This window comes from Piliocolobus tephrosceles, chromosome 3 (genome assembly GCF_002776525.5).
Source record: "Piliocolobus tephrosceles isolate RC106 chromosome 3, ASM277652v3, whole genome shotgun sequence".
NCBI lineage: Eukaryota > Metazoa > Chordata > Mammalia > Primates > Cercopithecidae > Piliocolobus > Piliocolobus tephrosceles.
Window position 1 is genome coordinate 94,731,361 of NC_045436.1, and position 16,299 is coordinate 94,747,659.

The 16,299-nt window shown below is 34.8% G+C and overlaps 1 protein-coding gene across 1 annotated transcript in view; it reads right to left on the bottom strand.

The window, feature by feature from the left end:
- Positions 1–3,085: 3,085 nt before the first annotated feature.
- Positions 3,086–16,299, bottom strand: part of LOC111547876 (bifunctional heparan sulfate N-deacetylase/N-sulfotransferase 4) — a 293,814-nt gene continuing 280,600 nt past the window's right edge. The window contains exons 12-15 of the mRNA XM_026455011.1: positions 14,771–14,941; positions 8,955–9,064; positions 5,119–5,221; positions 3,086–3,246 (exon numbers count right to left, since the gene is read on the bottom strand). Of these exons, the coding sequence (XP_026310796.1) occupies positions 3,127–3,246; positions 5,119–5,221; positions 8,955–9,064; positions 14,771–14,941 (504 nt within the window). The 3' untranslated portion in view covers positions 3,086–3,126. The remainder of the gene's footprint in view (positions 3,247–5,118; positions 5,222–8,954; positions 9,065–14,770; positions 14,942–16,299) is intronic.

Below are 16,299 nucleotides of genomic sequence, written 5' to 3' on the forward strand. Positions count from 1 at the left end.
GATGGGTTTGTTAAAATTAAGGGTTACAAAATCTTGCATTGGACTAAAAGCTATTTTTCTAGAAAAAAATGTGATAAAAAGTGTATAATTTTTTCTCACTAGCATTCTTTCTTGTTGTTTATTTAATTCTCTTTGGGCCATTGTTAAATACAAACAAAATTTGGTTTGGGATGAGTTTTGTAATATAATTTTTGGAGACTGTTACTTGATATGCATACACATTTTGATAAAGACAATAATCAAATATTGTTTTTGCCTTTATCAATGTGAGGTCATCAATAATTATATCTGTGAATTAGACAACTGGATTATAAAAAAAGAAAGGAGAGAAACTAGCTTGTTTTAGAATTTTTAAAGAAAGTATGTCATTTAAAGTGGTGAAGAGAACATATAGGATTCTAAGGTGTTGTTATTTCACAGCGATGAGGTATCTATCCCTTTTCAGAAATATTTATTGAGAAACTTCTTTTGCTTTATGGCCCACCATGCTGTTTTTATTGTGGCTTTTGTCAAGACCCCGTCTCTGTATTTATACTGATTATTGAATAGATACCACTGAAAGTTAGTTTGATACCTTATTTGAGAGATTAATATACTACTCTACTTAATTGCTTTGCCTACGTTTTGTGATGCCTCATATTCATTGGTAGAAATTAAAAGAAAGTTTAAACAAACAGCCTGAATTTAGCCTAAGAACTAAAATTCTCCATTTCTGTAACTTCCTTGTAATTACTTTTTTATTTATAGATAGCTTAAATAAATTTCATGACTACTAAAACATATAACATTTTAAATAATTACATGTATTAAAATCTTGAGTCAATAATTCTAAAATAGCCAGTGGGTAAAAATTGGAGAAAACAGCAAGATATTCTTAAATATTAAATTTTTCCTGATTAATTATAATCTCACAGCCCAGAGTTCCTCCTAGTAGTTTATTGTAAGATGAAGATAAATTATATAATTAAAATTTATTTTGTTGTCTTCACTATCAACCTTAATGAGAAATATGTTCACACTGATTAAAGTAACCAAATTGAAAAGACTAGTTGAGTTTGGGGAAAATTTTGCTCCCAGATATCTGTAGATAGCTAACTGATATTGTATACATTATTTAGAAAACAATGAAAATGGCATAAAATGAGTTACACTTTTAAATGCCAGGTGATGGGTTGGAGAACCTTGAGTTACATAGATTGTACTTGAGATGTAAAAAAGTTTCCCTTTGTTCTATAAATATTACTTTTATTCCACTTGAAAAAAAGTTAATCTCTATTTTTAAAAAGAAAGAATTATACATTGGAGGAAACTAATGAATAAATCAATCAAAGGTTAGAGCTGTACATGCAGTTACTGTGATTTTAGTGTTCGTAATAAAACGCTGTGAAGCACACACTCACTTATGCAATAACGAGGTGGAGAATTGAGCCTCACAGTTAACAGAGAGGAACAACAAAAGTATATGTGATTTATATTCATATCCATGAAAAACTTTACATGTTTTGAAGAGGGTCAAGATCCTTTTGCTGAGAAACAACAGGAAAACAAACAATCTTAATGAAGTATAAATGTAAAGTTGGATGCTGAATACCCCAATTAGGACACATAAATTTGATGTGTTTGCTTAAAAATCAACAACAAACAACATACAGAAAAATACAGATCTTTGATTTGTTATTATATTATTGCAAGCATAATTTCTCAAATTACAAGAAAAAGTAGTATTATCTATAGCCAACAGAAAAATTACTCTGGAGGAAGCATAGGTTTTTGGGTAATGTTACCAAAGTCAGTTGGATTTACTGTTCTGTTGAAATTTTACCTTCGTGTATTACTGAAAAGTTTAACAAAATATCAATATACCTTCATTGATAAATGAGATAAAAATGCAACTAGCCTTACAATAACCTCCAAATAAGAAAATAACCTATAACTCTAAGGCAGAAAGAACATCACTTCTCCAGAAATTAACATTTGGGTGGCGTAGCTGAGAAATTGGGTTTAGGTTAGAGAATTAGTGATATTTGAAGAGGTAAGATTTGGATTATACTTATTTTTTAATAGGCATTAAAAACATAATCTCCTACAATAGTAGATGTACTGGCATATATGAAAAAATTCATGCTTTAAAAAGATTGACATATACTACGTAGAAGGCACACTGCCTCACTATATATGCAAACACACCTTGGTGTTTTCATTCCATATTTTATCAATAAAGCTTTATTTCTACCTCAGATAGTGAAAAATATATAAATACTATATCATTGTTAAGGTGGAAATATCTAGAATATTAGTATGGTAAGTTTCTGGACCCACTTAAAGATGGCCTTAGACTTAATAGTGGTATTATGCAGCTTCATAATCTTTTTTTTCCCCAAAAACTTTGACAGATTTTGCTGGAATCATAATGACAAATTCAATTGGAAAGGCATGTGCTGCCAGATAAAATAATATCAGTGAATATGGAAGATAAAATAGTATCAGTGAATATGGAAGCTCTCAGACAGTCCCCTCTTACAGGAGGAAAACAAAACACATGGGAAGCTCTAAGTCAATAAATTAATGGAGAGGGGTCACTGCAGAAAGAAAACATGTGGGCTGATATAATAAAGAATAATTACTCAAAATAAGAGTATGGGGTCACATAATTCCTTCTCATAATAAAAGCAAAATTGTTTTTAAATTCTCAAGGGGAAAATGTTAGCCCTTACTTCAAATACTGAGTTACGACTAACCTCATTTACGGATACCTCACTCATTTTTTCCTTAAAATTTTAACTGGTCACTTGTATATAATCCAGATTATCAGGCGTACATAGAGTATCTGAAACCTTATGCTTAACATAGAAACTGGGCTGTGCTATGATCTATACACTAGAAACTGGATAATGCCACAAACCCCCACATTATCTCCCAGAAGCTTACACAGGGATTGATGCTAGTAATTGTCAATGCGTGCATATATAACAGTTTTGATTTTATGAAAAAGGCTGAAGGAAATTTATTCACACAGTTCTTTGTTGACAATCACAAGTGCTTAAGAATAAAGGTTGTGGATTTTTTTTTTTTTTTTTTTTTTTAACACTGGAAGTATCTTGAGAGGCTTGGTTCTTGTCTCCAGTGCTATCTCACTTTCTGCAGCTCCTGTCTCAGCCATGACGGCAGAGGCTGTCCCAGTCTGTGTAGCAGTTTGGATAGTTCCACGTTATGATCTCGGTAGTAATTAGAGAGGAAAGTTCTAGACTGGAAAGAAAAAAAAAGAAGAACTTGAAAAAAGCTCTTCATTTCATCAAACAGGATTTTATAATCTATATTTCTTAAGGAATATATCTACTACAATATACGTGTCTACAACATATTATATTTCTTGTATTTTTCCTCAAATATCAGTTATTTTTACCTTTTGAAAATATTTGGCTAATGTGTGGCTACAAAATAGAAACAGGACCAGGTGTATCCTATGCGGCTTATCTGTCATTACAGCACATATTCACTGTGGGATATATGAAGTCTACACAGAAAGAAAAAACGATGACAGGAGTATAATACTAGAGATAAATGAGATAAGGACCGCATGAGGAATGAAATTTATAGAAGTAAGCTAGATAAACCAACATACATTTTTTGAAAATTGGCTCATAATATAAAAATTAAATGTGGGCATAATTATAAAAACTAAAACTCACTTTTACAAACAATAACTTGCAATATTATGCACAATTTTCATACATTTACTCAGAGCTGAAATACATTTTTTTAGTCACTAAGAGCTTTAGGCTTCCAAAATATTATAAGGTCTCTGAAACCTGATCCTTTTTACAATGCTCATGTTTCTAATCATGTTGCAGAGATGGGCCATTATTAGAGAAATGCTAAAAAGATATAAAACATATGAATGGTTTTAGTTCTATAGTTATCTTTCATCTACACAGATTTCTGGAAAACAGGACATTTGCAATTGGACTTTCTTTCCGGGTGTCATTTATCTCATATTATAGCCCAACTGGCAGCGTTCCATCTATTTGATAAAATTAGAGATGAACACTTTTTCTGTTGCTGGCATAGGTAACAATGGCTCCTGCATTGTTTTCCGTTTGGTCCAAGTTGCACCATCTCTCTTAATCCCTCCTCAATATTTTAACACAAATGGTCTTTTTCCACATAAAACTCCCTTAGCAACTTTTGTGTATACTGTGAAAATGGATTTAAGACAACTACATTTCATCTTGGACCATTCACCAGGTATTTCATTATGTTTCTTCCCTTAAACCAGATTGTAAACACTTCACATTTCGGATAAGACGTTTATAGTAGTAGTGGGAACATTACATTTATTTCTTGGTGGATTAAAATGATTTCTGAAACCCTTTTGAAATTATTGAGTTCAAAAATGTAGCTTAAGGTCCTTCTGGTACATCTATTTCCATAGTAACCCATGAATCAACTGCATCCCCCTTTGCCCACCTTGCCGTAAAAAAAATATGTATGATACCTGGCTGAGCCAATTGCTGACTGGTTTTCCAAGCCTGTTCTACCAGATAAGGCATTTCTTCTCATATCCTCACTTCCATTGAAATATTTTCCTACCATTTTCTGGTTTCATTTGTCATTGTTTTATGTTTTTATGTCCCTATTACAAATCAGTGGATATAACTAATTTATTTATCCTGTAATAAATCTGGGTTCACAACTGTTTTGTCTTTGTATTCTTTCCATTGCTTAGTCCAGTTCCACCTGTGATGTCGGCCTTGAATATCTATATTGAATATATAATAATGATACTTTAATATTTTATCCAAAATCACTTGTTTAGTAAACTATTTAAGTGCTTTACATTTGGAAATGAGTCACTTTTTAGTAAATATTTATGTTTGAATTGCATTCAAACAGCAAAGAATTTCTAGGAATGTATATTAATCCTTAATACCTATCTATCGATCTATGTCTATCTATCTATTATCTATGTATCAATTATCTCTATCATCCTCTAAGTGTATACAATTATTAATTGCAAAGAAAGAGCAGATAAAGGAAGCAAATTTCTTGTTACTAGTTTTGAAATAGCTGTTTGCAAATATTTTTGCTAGAGTAATTCAAAGATTAAGAAAATATTACCTCTGGATCCATAGGTGGATATTTTCGGCCTTTGCTTTTTCCAAGGCATTTTGTCTTTCCTCCTTCCAGTAATTGACACCAAAAACCCTTTTGGGGATCAAACCTACAATACATAAAACATATAATGATTATAAATTGTATGCAGAATTTTCAGTGAGACAGCCTCACCAATTGAATAAAGGAAATGTATTTTTGTTTGCCCATTGATTTAATTTAATTCATTTTTCCAGATATTTATTTAGCTGATTTGAGAGAGACTAAACTGAGATGAAAGAAGATATATGTTGTTATGCATTTTAAGTAGCTATACTCTAATGAAAAAAAAGAAAAAATCCTTAGTTTAATTTTACATTAAATTTTTAACTTAAGTTCCTTAGCTTACCTATGAATCCATAAAAGATCAAAGACCAATAGCTAAAATTACAGCCCTTTTATAAACGAACTTTAGGATACTTTACTTATGGAGGTGATTTCAAAGATATGTTAACAGATTTATTTGAAATCATCCACTGGTATACATTAAAGGGGTTGAATGTAATGTAGGTATAGTTCTGTGAATATAAACGTGAATTAAAGCTTTCAATTCAGAAAATATTGCTTTTTTATCGTTCAAAATGTTTACACTTTTCAAAAAACCAATTAGAAGTGTAAAAATAAAGTGGAAGATTAGACAACCTCTTATTTCTCTTGTTGAACGCAGATACTCTGTTAGATAATTCAGGTACCCATATTCTTAAAGAAAACTCTAATGCTGTTTTGCTCCCATAGCTGCTCTGAGTTACAAAAGAAAGGATGTGTGGCCTAATTCTTTTTAAAAAGTCAGATATATAAGAATTTTTGTTTAGGACTAACAGGAGAGGAAAAATGGAAGAATGAACCAAATAAGAAGGGAAATTTTAAGTTCATTACTATGGGACTTGCTGCATGCATAAAACATCGAAAAGGTTTGCATTTTTGTTGCTCAGCAGATGTTTTAGAAGGATGAAGCATAATTGACTGGGATGTAAAGTTAATTAGTTGCAGAATATTTTGTTGCCCTGGGCCCATTCTTATAATACCGGTGCACCTGCAATTTGCTTCTGCACATATGTGAATTCATTTAGGGGGAGAGGGAAGTTTTCTTCACAGTTCCTTGCCCAACCTATTATTAGAGACCTGAACCTTGCAGTTCCAAGTTGTCCTAGTACATGTTGTAAATTAAAATTAAATATATCACTAGTTAAATGGATAAAAGAAAGACAGAGTCATTTCCAACCTGGACTTTTCAATCTGCTCTCTGCCTATCACAGTCCTTTCTCCTGTTTTCATTAATTTCCCAAGAGGAAAACCAATTCAGCGTGCTGTATAAAATGAGATGAGGAAGTTGGCATAACAGTGCCCCTAAACATTGTTTTCTGCCTCAGGATGAGAATATTTAACTGCATTAAGGTAAAATACAACCCTGACAGCAAAGCCAACATATTTATACACATGCTGAGAGCATGTCCTTTGCTCACAGGTAGTGCCATGGTCTCAAGATGGGCTGTGGTCTCTCCTTGTTTTCCACAGCAGCTGTTGTGAGGCACAGCTTAAAACAATCAGAGAAAGAAGAGCCATCCAGAATACTGAAAGTCATTTTTTTTTCTTAGATGGGGTTGTCATAACCTTGAATCTAAGTGATTTTGCTGTACTGGTTTCATTTATTGCATTGGCAACTTCATATGCCTTAAGTCTAACAAAGGACATTTATCCTCTCTAAGTTACATCAATTCATTGCTTTATGGTTTTACTTTAGTAGGCATGAAATTGTGAAATTAAGATGCAAAACCTTCCTCAATATAACTGTTAGGCAACTTTTAGCACATGAGTTGGTCGTGGTTTGAGTTTTTTTATTCTACTGAACATCACTATAGTTATTAATTTTTGTGATGTGTTAGACATATTAAAATCATATATTTTGTACTTGTTCGTAATATCTCCTTCAAAAGTGTAATTTTACAGGTTTATTGAACCATAAGCAACTATTTGTCATAAACAGGATAGAAACATTACTTCAACTACTGCTGAGAGGCAGGGAAAAAAAGCCAACATCAGTAACTATTAATACAAACATATTATAGGAAGCTTCGTTTACTTAATTAACAGGAATATGCCTTGTGTTGTTGTTATTTCCATGTGTAGGTAAAAACTTCATTAAGGTTGTTTTAGTGGATAAGGAACAACCCAATCTTATTACTGCTTTTCCTGTTCCTCTGTTAGCCTCTCTAATTGTCTAATTGCTGATTCTAATCTGCTGTGAAATGGGAAATTATACAATTGTGCTTGTTAGAATTTTATCTAAAATTTAACAGGTTTTGTATCAGACTTTGTGGGAGAAGCTTTTATGAGTAAAATACAATCTCTTTTAAGGTATCTTTTGGCTGCCTGTTTTTGTTTGTCATTTTGCTTATTTTACATTTCTCCCCATTTTTAATTATAAACATATATGGTTTTATTTTCCCAAGATGACAGCAATCGTATCTCCCATCCCACATTCTTTCCCACTGGTGATGCTGCCCCACCCCATCAAGAGGTGCTGTCTTGTTTTTCTCTCCTTGGATTTAGACTGGCTTTAGTGACTATTATAACAAGTAGAATGTAGCCTAAGTTAAACTGTGTGACTTGCAGGTCTAGGTTAGAGAAGGAGTTGGCTGTCTTGGACCGCATGCTCCCTTGACTTATTGCTCCCTCTTGGAACACAGCCACCACAGTGTAAGAAAGCCAAGTCATCCAGGAGGCCTCATGGACAGTCACCTATCCACTGATCTCAGCCTTTGAGCCATGCCAGTCCAGGATTCAGAGATGTGAGTGAAGGAGACTCCAGATGATTTCAGGTCCCAGTCATCTGAGTCAAAGACAGATATTCAAGTCTTCCAGACTGTGGCTCTAAACATCATGAGCAAAGACAAGCCATCCTTCTGTATCCTATCTAATTCCTACCCACAGATTCCATGAGCATAATAAAATAATGGTCATTATAAGCCACTAGGCTTTGGGATGGTTTGTCATGCAAAAATAAATAGATGGAACAGTATACATGATTATATTTGGTTATAAGTAATTTAATAAATACAGAATAAAACACGAATATACTCATTTCCCAATTCTGCCCTAAATATTGCATTTCATTTCTAAACTGTAAATTATGTGAAAGAGGAGACAATATCATTTTTACCTTTGTAACCTAAATTTCTAGGACACTTTCTGCACAGGTAGGCAAGTGAAAAATTTACTTAATCAAACTGGTACATGGAAAACTCACAAAAAGAAGAATTTACAATAATATAAAATATACTTTATAAAATAAAGTATTTCTGGTATTTGAAAGAGAAACACTACATGGCCGGGCATGGTGGCTCACGCCTGTAATCCCAGCATTATGGGAGGCTGAGGTGGGTGGATCACGAGGTCAGGAGATCAAGACCATCCTGGCTAACACGGTGAAACCCCGTTTCTACTAAAAATACAAAAAATTAGCCAGGCAAGGTGGCGCCCGCCTGTAGTCCCAGTTACTCGGGAGGCTAAGGCAGGAGAATGGCATGAACCCGGGAGGCGGAGTGTGCAGTGAGCCGAGATCACACCACCACACTCCAGCCTGGGCGACAGAACGAGACTCCATCTCAAAAAATAAAATAAAATAAAATAAATAAATAAATAAGAAACACTACATGATTGATGAGGAGATTCCTTTGATTGCTTGTAGGTAGCATAGGATGTATAAATTCTAGCTAGTATTAATGATGTTATATACACACCTACCAGTGATAATTTATGATGGCAAATAATGGAAATGAAATCAAGTATGACAATAGACTCACGTTAGTGCTTCGGAGTAATTATAATGAGGTGTAACTCCCAGAAACTTCTGGACTTCATCCATCACAGTAGCTGGGTCAGATCTCAGCTGCTGTCCATCAATAATTAGCAACTGTAAAGTTAGAAGTAGTCACTTTATGAAGAACAAAATTAAATTGAATAGACTGATGCCTTCCTTTACCTAGTGTGGCATTCAAAAATTAGATCAGTGTGGATGGGAAGCAAATATGCCCTACTTAGAATACATTTGAATGTTTATTATTCTTCCATCCTTCCACATAAACAATAAAGTTTGCCATAGGCATCATTTCTTGTGAATTATCAAGTTATTACCCTTAACTTGCTTTTTGTAAATTAGAAGTAAACATAGACACTTTCTTGATTTAGTACTTTAGTAGAAACATAATTTTCCATTTGTTGTGTGATCAGATAATTATCCAGCCTACCAAATTCCTATTAGCTGACCCTGGAGCTTAGGGCTCAGAAATAGTGGTCATCCAAATGAAAATCACTCGTCTAATCTTAAAAAAACAAGACAAAGGGAAGAGGGAAATGTTTGTCCCTGCCTTACTGATCATTGGATCACTGCCCTAGAAAATCGTAATTGTCAAAGGAATACTGGAAAAGACCAGGCACGGTGGCTCACACCGGTAATCCCAGCACTTTGGGAGGCCCAGGCGGGTGGATCACTTGAGGTCAGGAGTTCAAGACCAGCCTGACCAACAAGGTGAAACCCTGTCTCCACTAAAAATGCAAAAATTAGCCAGGTGTAGTGGCAGATACCTGTTGTCCCAGCTACTTGGGAGGCTGAGACAGGAGAATTGCTTGAACCCAGGAGGCCAAGGTTGCAGTGAGCCATGATCATGCCACCGCACTCCAGCCTAGGTGATAAAGCGAGACTCCATCTCCAAAAAAAAGAATACTGGAAAAAGGTCAATGGTAAGGCCCAGCTACTAGGATTTCAACTTGCCCTGAGCTGGAAGACAGAATGTAAAATTATGCTTTTTCCGTTATGTCTCTGCCAGGTTTTGATATCAGGATGATGCTGGCCTTATAAAATGAGTTAGGGAGGAGTCCCTCCTTGTACCTCTGGTAGAATTCAGCTGTGAAGCAGTCTGATCCTGTCTTTTGTTTGTTTGTTTTTGGTATTTTTGGTGATAGGCTATTAATTACTGCCTCAATTTTAGAACTTGTTATTGGTCTATTCAGGGATTTGACTTCTTCCTGGTTTAATCTTGGGAAGGTGTGTGTGTCCAGGAATTTATCCATTTCTTCTACATTTTCTAGTTAATTTGCATAAAGGCATTTATAGTATTCTCTGATGATAGTTTGTATTTCTGTGGGATCAATGGTAATATCCCCTTTATCATTTTTTATTGTGTTTATTTGATTCTTCTCTCTTTTCTTCTTCATTAGTCTAGCTAGTGGACCATATATTTTCTTAATCTTTTCAAAAAACCAGCTCTTGGATTCATGGATTTTTTTGAAGGGTTTTTCGTGTCTCTATCTCCTTCAGTTCTGCTCTAATTTTCTAATTTTACTTATTTCTTGTCTTCTGCTAGCTTTTGAATTTATTTGCTATTGCTTCTCTAGTTATTTTAATTATGATGTCAGAGTGTTGATTTTAGATCTTTCCAGCTTTCTGTTGTTGTCATTTAGTGGTATAAATTTCCCTCTTAACACTGCTTTACCTGTGTACCAGTGATTCTGGTACGTTGTCTCTTTATTCTCATTTGTTTCAAAGAACTTCTTTATTTCTGCCTTAATTTTGTTATTTATCCAGTAGTCATCCAGGAGCAAGTTGTTCAGTTTCCATGTAGTTGTGCAGTTTTGAGTGAGTTTCTTAATCTTGAGTTGTAATTTGATTGCACTGTGGTCTGAGAGACTGTTGGTTATGATTTCCATTCTTTTGCACTTGCTGAGGAGTGTTTTACTTCCAATTATGTTGTCAATTTTAGAATACATGCTATATGGTGCAGAGAAGAATGTATATTCTGTTGATTTGGAATGGAGAGTTCTGTAGATGTCTATTAAGTCCACTTACTCCAGAGCTGAATTCAATTCCTGGATATCCTGTTAATTTTCTGTCTCATTGTTCTGTCTAATACTGACACTGCAGTGTTAAAGTCAACCACTATTATTTTGTGGGAGTCTGAATGCCTTGTAGGTCTCTAAGAACTTGTTATATGAATCTGGGTGCACCTGTATTTGGTGCATATATATTTAGGACAGTTAGCTCTTCTTATTGTGTTGATCCCTTTACCATTGTGTAATGCCCTTCTTTGTTGTTTTGGATCTTTGATGGTTTAAATGGTTTAAAGTCTGTTTTATCAGAGACTAGGATTGCAACTTCTGGTTTTTTTTTTTTGTTTTTTTTGTTTTGGCTTCCCATTTACTTTGTAAATATTCCCCCATTTATTTATTTTAAGCCTATGTGTGTCTTTGCATGTGAGATGGGTCTCCTGAATACAGCACACCAATGGGCCTTGACTATTTATCCGATTTGTCAATCTGTGTCTTTGAATTGGGGCATTTAGCCCATTTACATTTGAGGTTAATATTGTTATGTGTGAATTTGAATCTGTTATCATGATGCTAGATGGTTATTTTGTACATTAGTTAATATAGTTTCTTCATAGTGTCATTGGTCTTTATATTTTGATGTGTTTTTGCAGGGCTGGTGCAGGTTTTTCCTTTCCATCTTGAGTGCTTCCATCAGGAGCTCTTGTAAGGCAGGCCTGGTGATGACAAAATCCCTCAGCATTTGCTTCTTTTTAAATAATTTTATTTCTCTTTTGCTTATGAAACTTAGTGTGGCTGAATATGAAATTATTTTTTCTGTTTGAAAATTCTTTTCTTTAAAGATGTTGAATATTGGTCCCCACTCTCTTCTGGCTTGTAGGGTTTCTGCAGAGATCTGCTGTAAGTTTGATGGGCTTCCCTTTGTAGGTAACCTGACCTTTCTCTCTGGATGCCCTTAACATTTTTTTCTTCATTTCAACCTTGGAGAATCTGACAATATGTGTCTTAGGGGTGGTTTTCTCATGGAGTATCTTAGTAGTGATCTCTGTATTTCCTGAATTTGAATGTTGGCCTGTCTTGCTAGGTAGGGGAAGTTCTCCTGGATAATATCCTGAATTGTGTTTTCCAACTTGGTTCCATTCTTCCTGTCACATTCAAGTACACCAATCAATTTTAGCTTTGGTCTTTTCACATAGTCCCACATTTCTTGGGGGCTTCGTTCATTCCTTTTTACTCTTTGTTCCCTAATCTTGTCTTCACACTTTATTTCAGTAAGTTGATCTTCAATCTCTGATAGCTTTTATTCTGCTTAATTGATTCGGCTGTTGATACTTGTGTATGCTTCACAAAGTTCTCATGCTGCATTTTTCAGCTCTTTTAGGCCATTTAGGCTCCTCTCCAAACTGGTTATTATAGTTAGCAGTTCCTGTAACATTTATCAAGTTCTTAACTTCCTTGCATTGTGTTACAACATGTTCCTTTAGCTGATAGGAGTTTGTTATTACCCACCTTCTGAAGCGTATTTCTGTCAATTCATCAATCTCATTCTGTGTCCAGTTTTGTGCCCTTGCTGGAGAGGACTTGCAATCATTTGGAGGAGAAGAGGCATTCTGTTTTTTGAAATTTTCATCATTTTTGTCCTGGTTTTTCCTCATCTTCATGGATTTATCTACCTTTGATCTTTGGGGCTGATAACTTTTGGATGGGGTTTTGTGTAGGGCTACTTTATGTTGATGTTGATGCTTCATATGGAACCAAAAAAGAGCCCGTATAGCCAAGACAATCCTAAGCAAAAAGAACAAAGCTGGAAACATCATGCAACCTGACTTCAAACTATACTACAAGGCTACAGTAACCAAACAAACATGTTACTGGTACCAAAACAGATGTACGGACTAATGAAATGGAACAGAGGCCTCAGAAATAACACCACACATCTACAACCATCTGATCTTTGACAAACCTGACAAAAACAAGCAATGAGGAAAGGATTCCCTATTTAATAAATGATGGTGGGGAAACTGGCTAGCCATATGCAAAAAATTGAAACTGGACCCTTTCCTTACACTTTATACAAAAATTAACTCAAGATGGATTAAAGATTTAAGTGTAAGACCTAAAACCATGAAAATCCTAGAAGAAAACCTAGGCAATACCCCTCAGGACATAGGAATGGGCAAAGACTTCATGACTAAAACACCCAAAGCAATGGCAACAAAAGCCAAAATTGACAAATGGGATCTAATTAAACTAAAGAGCTTCTGCACAACAAAAGAAGCTATTGTCAGAGTGAACAGAAAACCTATAGCATGGGAGAAAATTTTTGCAATCTATTCATCTGACAAAGGGCTAATATCCAGAATCCACAAGGAACTTAAACAATTTACAAGAAAAACACAATCTCATCAAGAAGTGAGCAAAGGATATGAACAGACACTTCTCAAAAGAAGACATTTATGCGATCAACAAACATGGAAAAAAGCTTATCATCACTATTTATTAGCAAAATGCAAATCAAACCACAATGAGATACCATCTCATGCCAGTTAGAATGGTGATCATTAAGAAGTCAGAAAATAACAGACGCTGGAGAGAATGTGGAGAAATAGGAACGCTTTTACATTGTTGGTGGAGCGTAAGTTAGTTCAACCATTGTGGAAGACAGTATGACAATTCCTCGAGGATTTAGAGCCAGAGCTACCATTTGACCCAGCAATCCCATTACTGGGTATATATTTAAAAGATTATAAATCATTCTAATATAAAGTCATATGCACATGTATGTTCATTGCAGCACTATTCACAATAGCAAAGACTTGGAACCAGCCCAATGCCCATCAATTTTAGACTGGATAAAGAAAATATGGCACATGTACACCATGGAATATTATGCAGACATAAAAAAAGATGAGTTCATGTCCTTTGCAGGGACATGGTGAAGCTGGAAACCATCATTGTCAGCAAACTAACACTGGAACAGAAAACCAAATACCACATGTTCTCACTTGTAAGTGGGAATTGAACAATGAGAACCTAGGCACAGGGAGGAGAACATCACACACTGTGTCCTGTCAGGGGTGTGGGGCAAGGCGAGGGATAGCATTAGGAGAAATATCTAATGTAGATGACGGATTGATGGGTGCAGTGAACCACCATGGCACATATATACTTATGTAACGAACCTACATGTTCTGCACACATAGCCCAGAACTTAAAAGTTTTTTTTTTTTTTAAAGATCAATACAAAAAATATATATATATATATGGATGCCTTTTTTCAAATCCTTATTTCTTGGTCTATCTCATATTCCTGTAGCCATTATAACACTCCCCATTTGGCAGCCTAGTGAATGACCTTCTTTCCTTATAAGGGCCATACAGAACAAACATCATGTAGTTATCTGCATGTGGTGTTTCATAAAGTCGTTGTCTAATGGGCTGTTGTACTGGTAGTTGAGAGTTGTTGCCTGTAAATCACATGATGTCTCCTGTGGAGAACTTATCACTCTGAGACTAGCTACTATTCAAAAGAAGATTGCAAGAATGTGTTTTAGAGATATTTATCATGTTAATAGTATTAATAAAATTAAAAATGTAAAATGTACATTTCTTCCTTACTTATAATTGTTCTGATTATAAATCACCATCTGTGGCAATGTTCATTCACATTTTCTGCTTGTCAGTGCAATACAATCATGATAAACACAAGAAAGTAATTTCAGGACATTATGATAAAATACAAAATTTCAGGACATTATAATAAAATAAACACAAGAAAGTAATTTCAGGACATTACCTGAGAAGTAGCAAAGTAAGTTAGCCATCTTTCTATGTGGACTGCATACCATCCAGGTACTAGGCATCTTGTCTGCAAAGTTTTTAAGTCAGATGGAGCCCAATGTCCTGCTGAAATAACTTCATAGAAATTGAACCTCAGAGCAGCTGGATCTTCATGTGATCGTTGGTGCTTTAACAAGAAAGTCAATTGTAAAGTTAATTTTTTCAATGCCTGTGTAGATATGCATATGTGTATATGTGAGCACATGCATGTGTGTGCTTGGTGTGTGTGTATAAGTGTGTGTGTCCTTTATGTCGCAAAAGAATAACAAATTAAACACTTAATTTTAGAATAAAAAAATGAACAAAATGAAATAGAATGACAACTGCATACACTGGAACACCCATTGGCATACTGCTTACTTGAAAGTAAGTTAAAGTACAAGCCTTCACTATATATCAAGTGGTATGCACATAAACTTGTAGTTATATGTCTAAAGTGGTTAGGTGCAAGGCAGAGATAGGATGTGAGGATTTTCTTCATGGATATTATTAAGAATGAGAAGATGTCAGAGACCAGACAAATCAAGCCTGATGAAAAATTTAGATTTTGCAAGAACAGTCTTTTTAAGAGTAGTCATACATGTTTCTTGGGCCATCATTTCATTACAGCCATTCCCTCAGATTCTAACATTTTCCCAATACCCCTGTGTAGCAGGTGCTATGGGTACAGAGAAAGCTGCTCTCCATTTCTCACGCTTGTTTAGGTGTCATATTCATATTGATGTCACCCAAGGTCCTTTCTGTCTGCTCTCACATGGGTTTCTACCTAAACCTGCTAATTTACGAATACTGCTTCACTTCTACTTTTCAGTATCAAATCCTGAGTCACATCAAACTATCATTGGTCAAACAGGAGACAGCCCAGCTCAGTGAGAGATAAATTTAACAGTCGATACAATTTAACAAGCATTATTTAAGCTTCTTTCCAGAACAAATATCTGAGATAGATCCTGGAGATAAAAAGATACAAGACACAACTACTCTCTTCAAAGAAATCAGATCCAGTGTGGGAGACCATAGATAGGAATAAAGTTGTATATTTGACATATTTGATTAGAGGTCGAAGTTACTTGCTGTGACAGCCAGATCAGTAAGTGATTAATTCTGACTGCAGCATGAAAGGAGTTTTCAACGGTTGAAGCTTTTGAGCTAAAATGTAAGGAGAAAGATTGTGAGAATAAGAAAAAACAAAACAAAACACCAAACACATATGAAAACTAAGAGAACTTCATCATCTAAGGTAAGTTTGAGCAAAGGTAGATGAAGTGTGTGGGAATAAGTGTTGTGAGACTTCGGAAAGTGAATTTGAAGAAATTCTAGCGTAGGGTAAAGATGGAAGTATACTGGTCCCTGTTTATGACTGTGTAATGGCTGGCCTTACGTGTGAGTGATGGATCTTATGTGTGAGTTAGAAATAAAAATAACTAGAAAAGTAAAGATGATTAGGAAATGGTGAATGGTTAAAGAATAATTAATAAGTGGCAC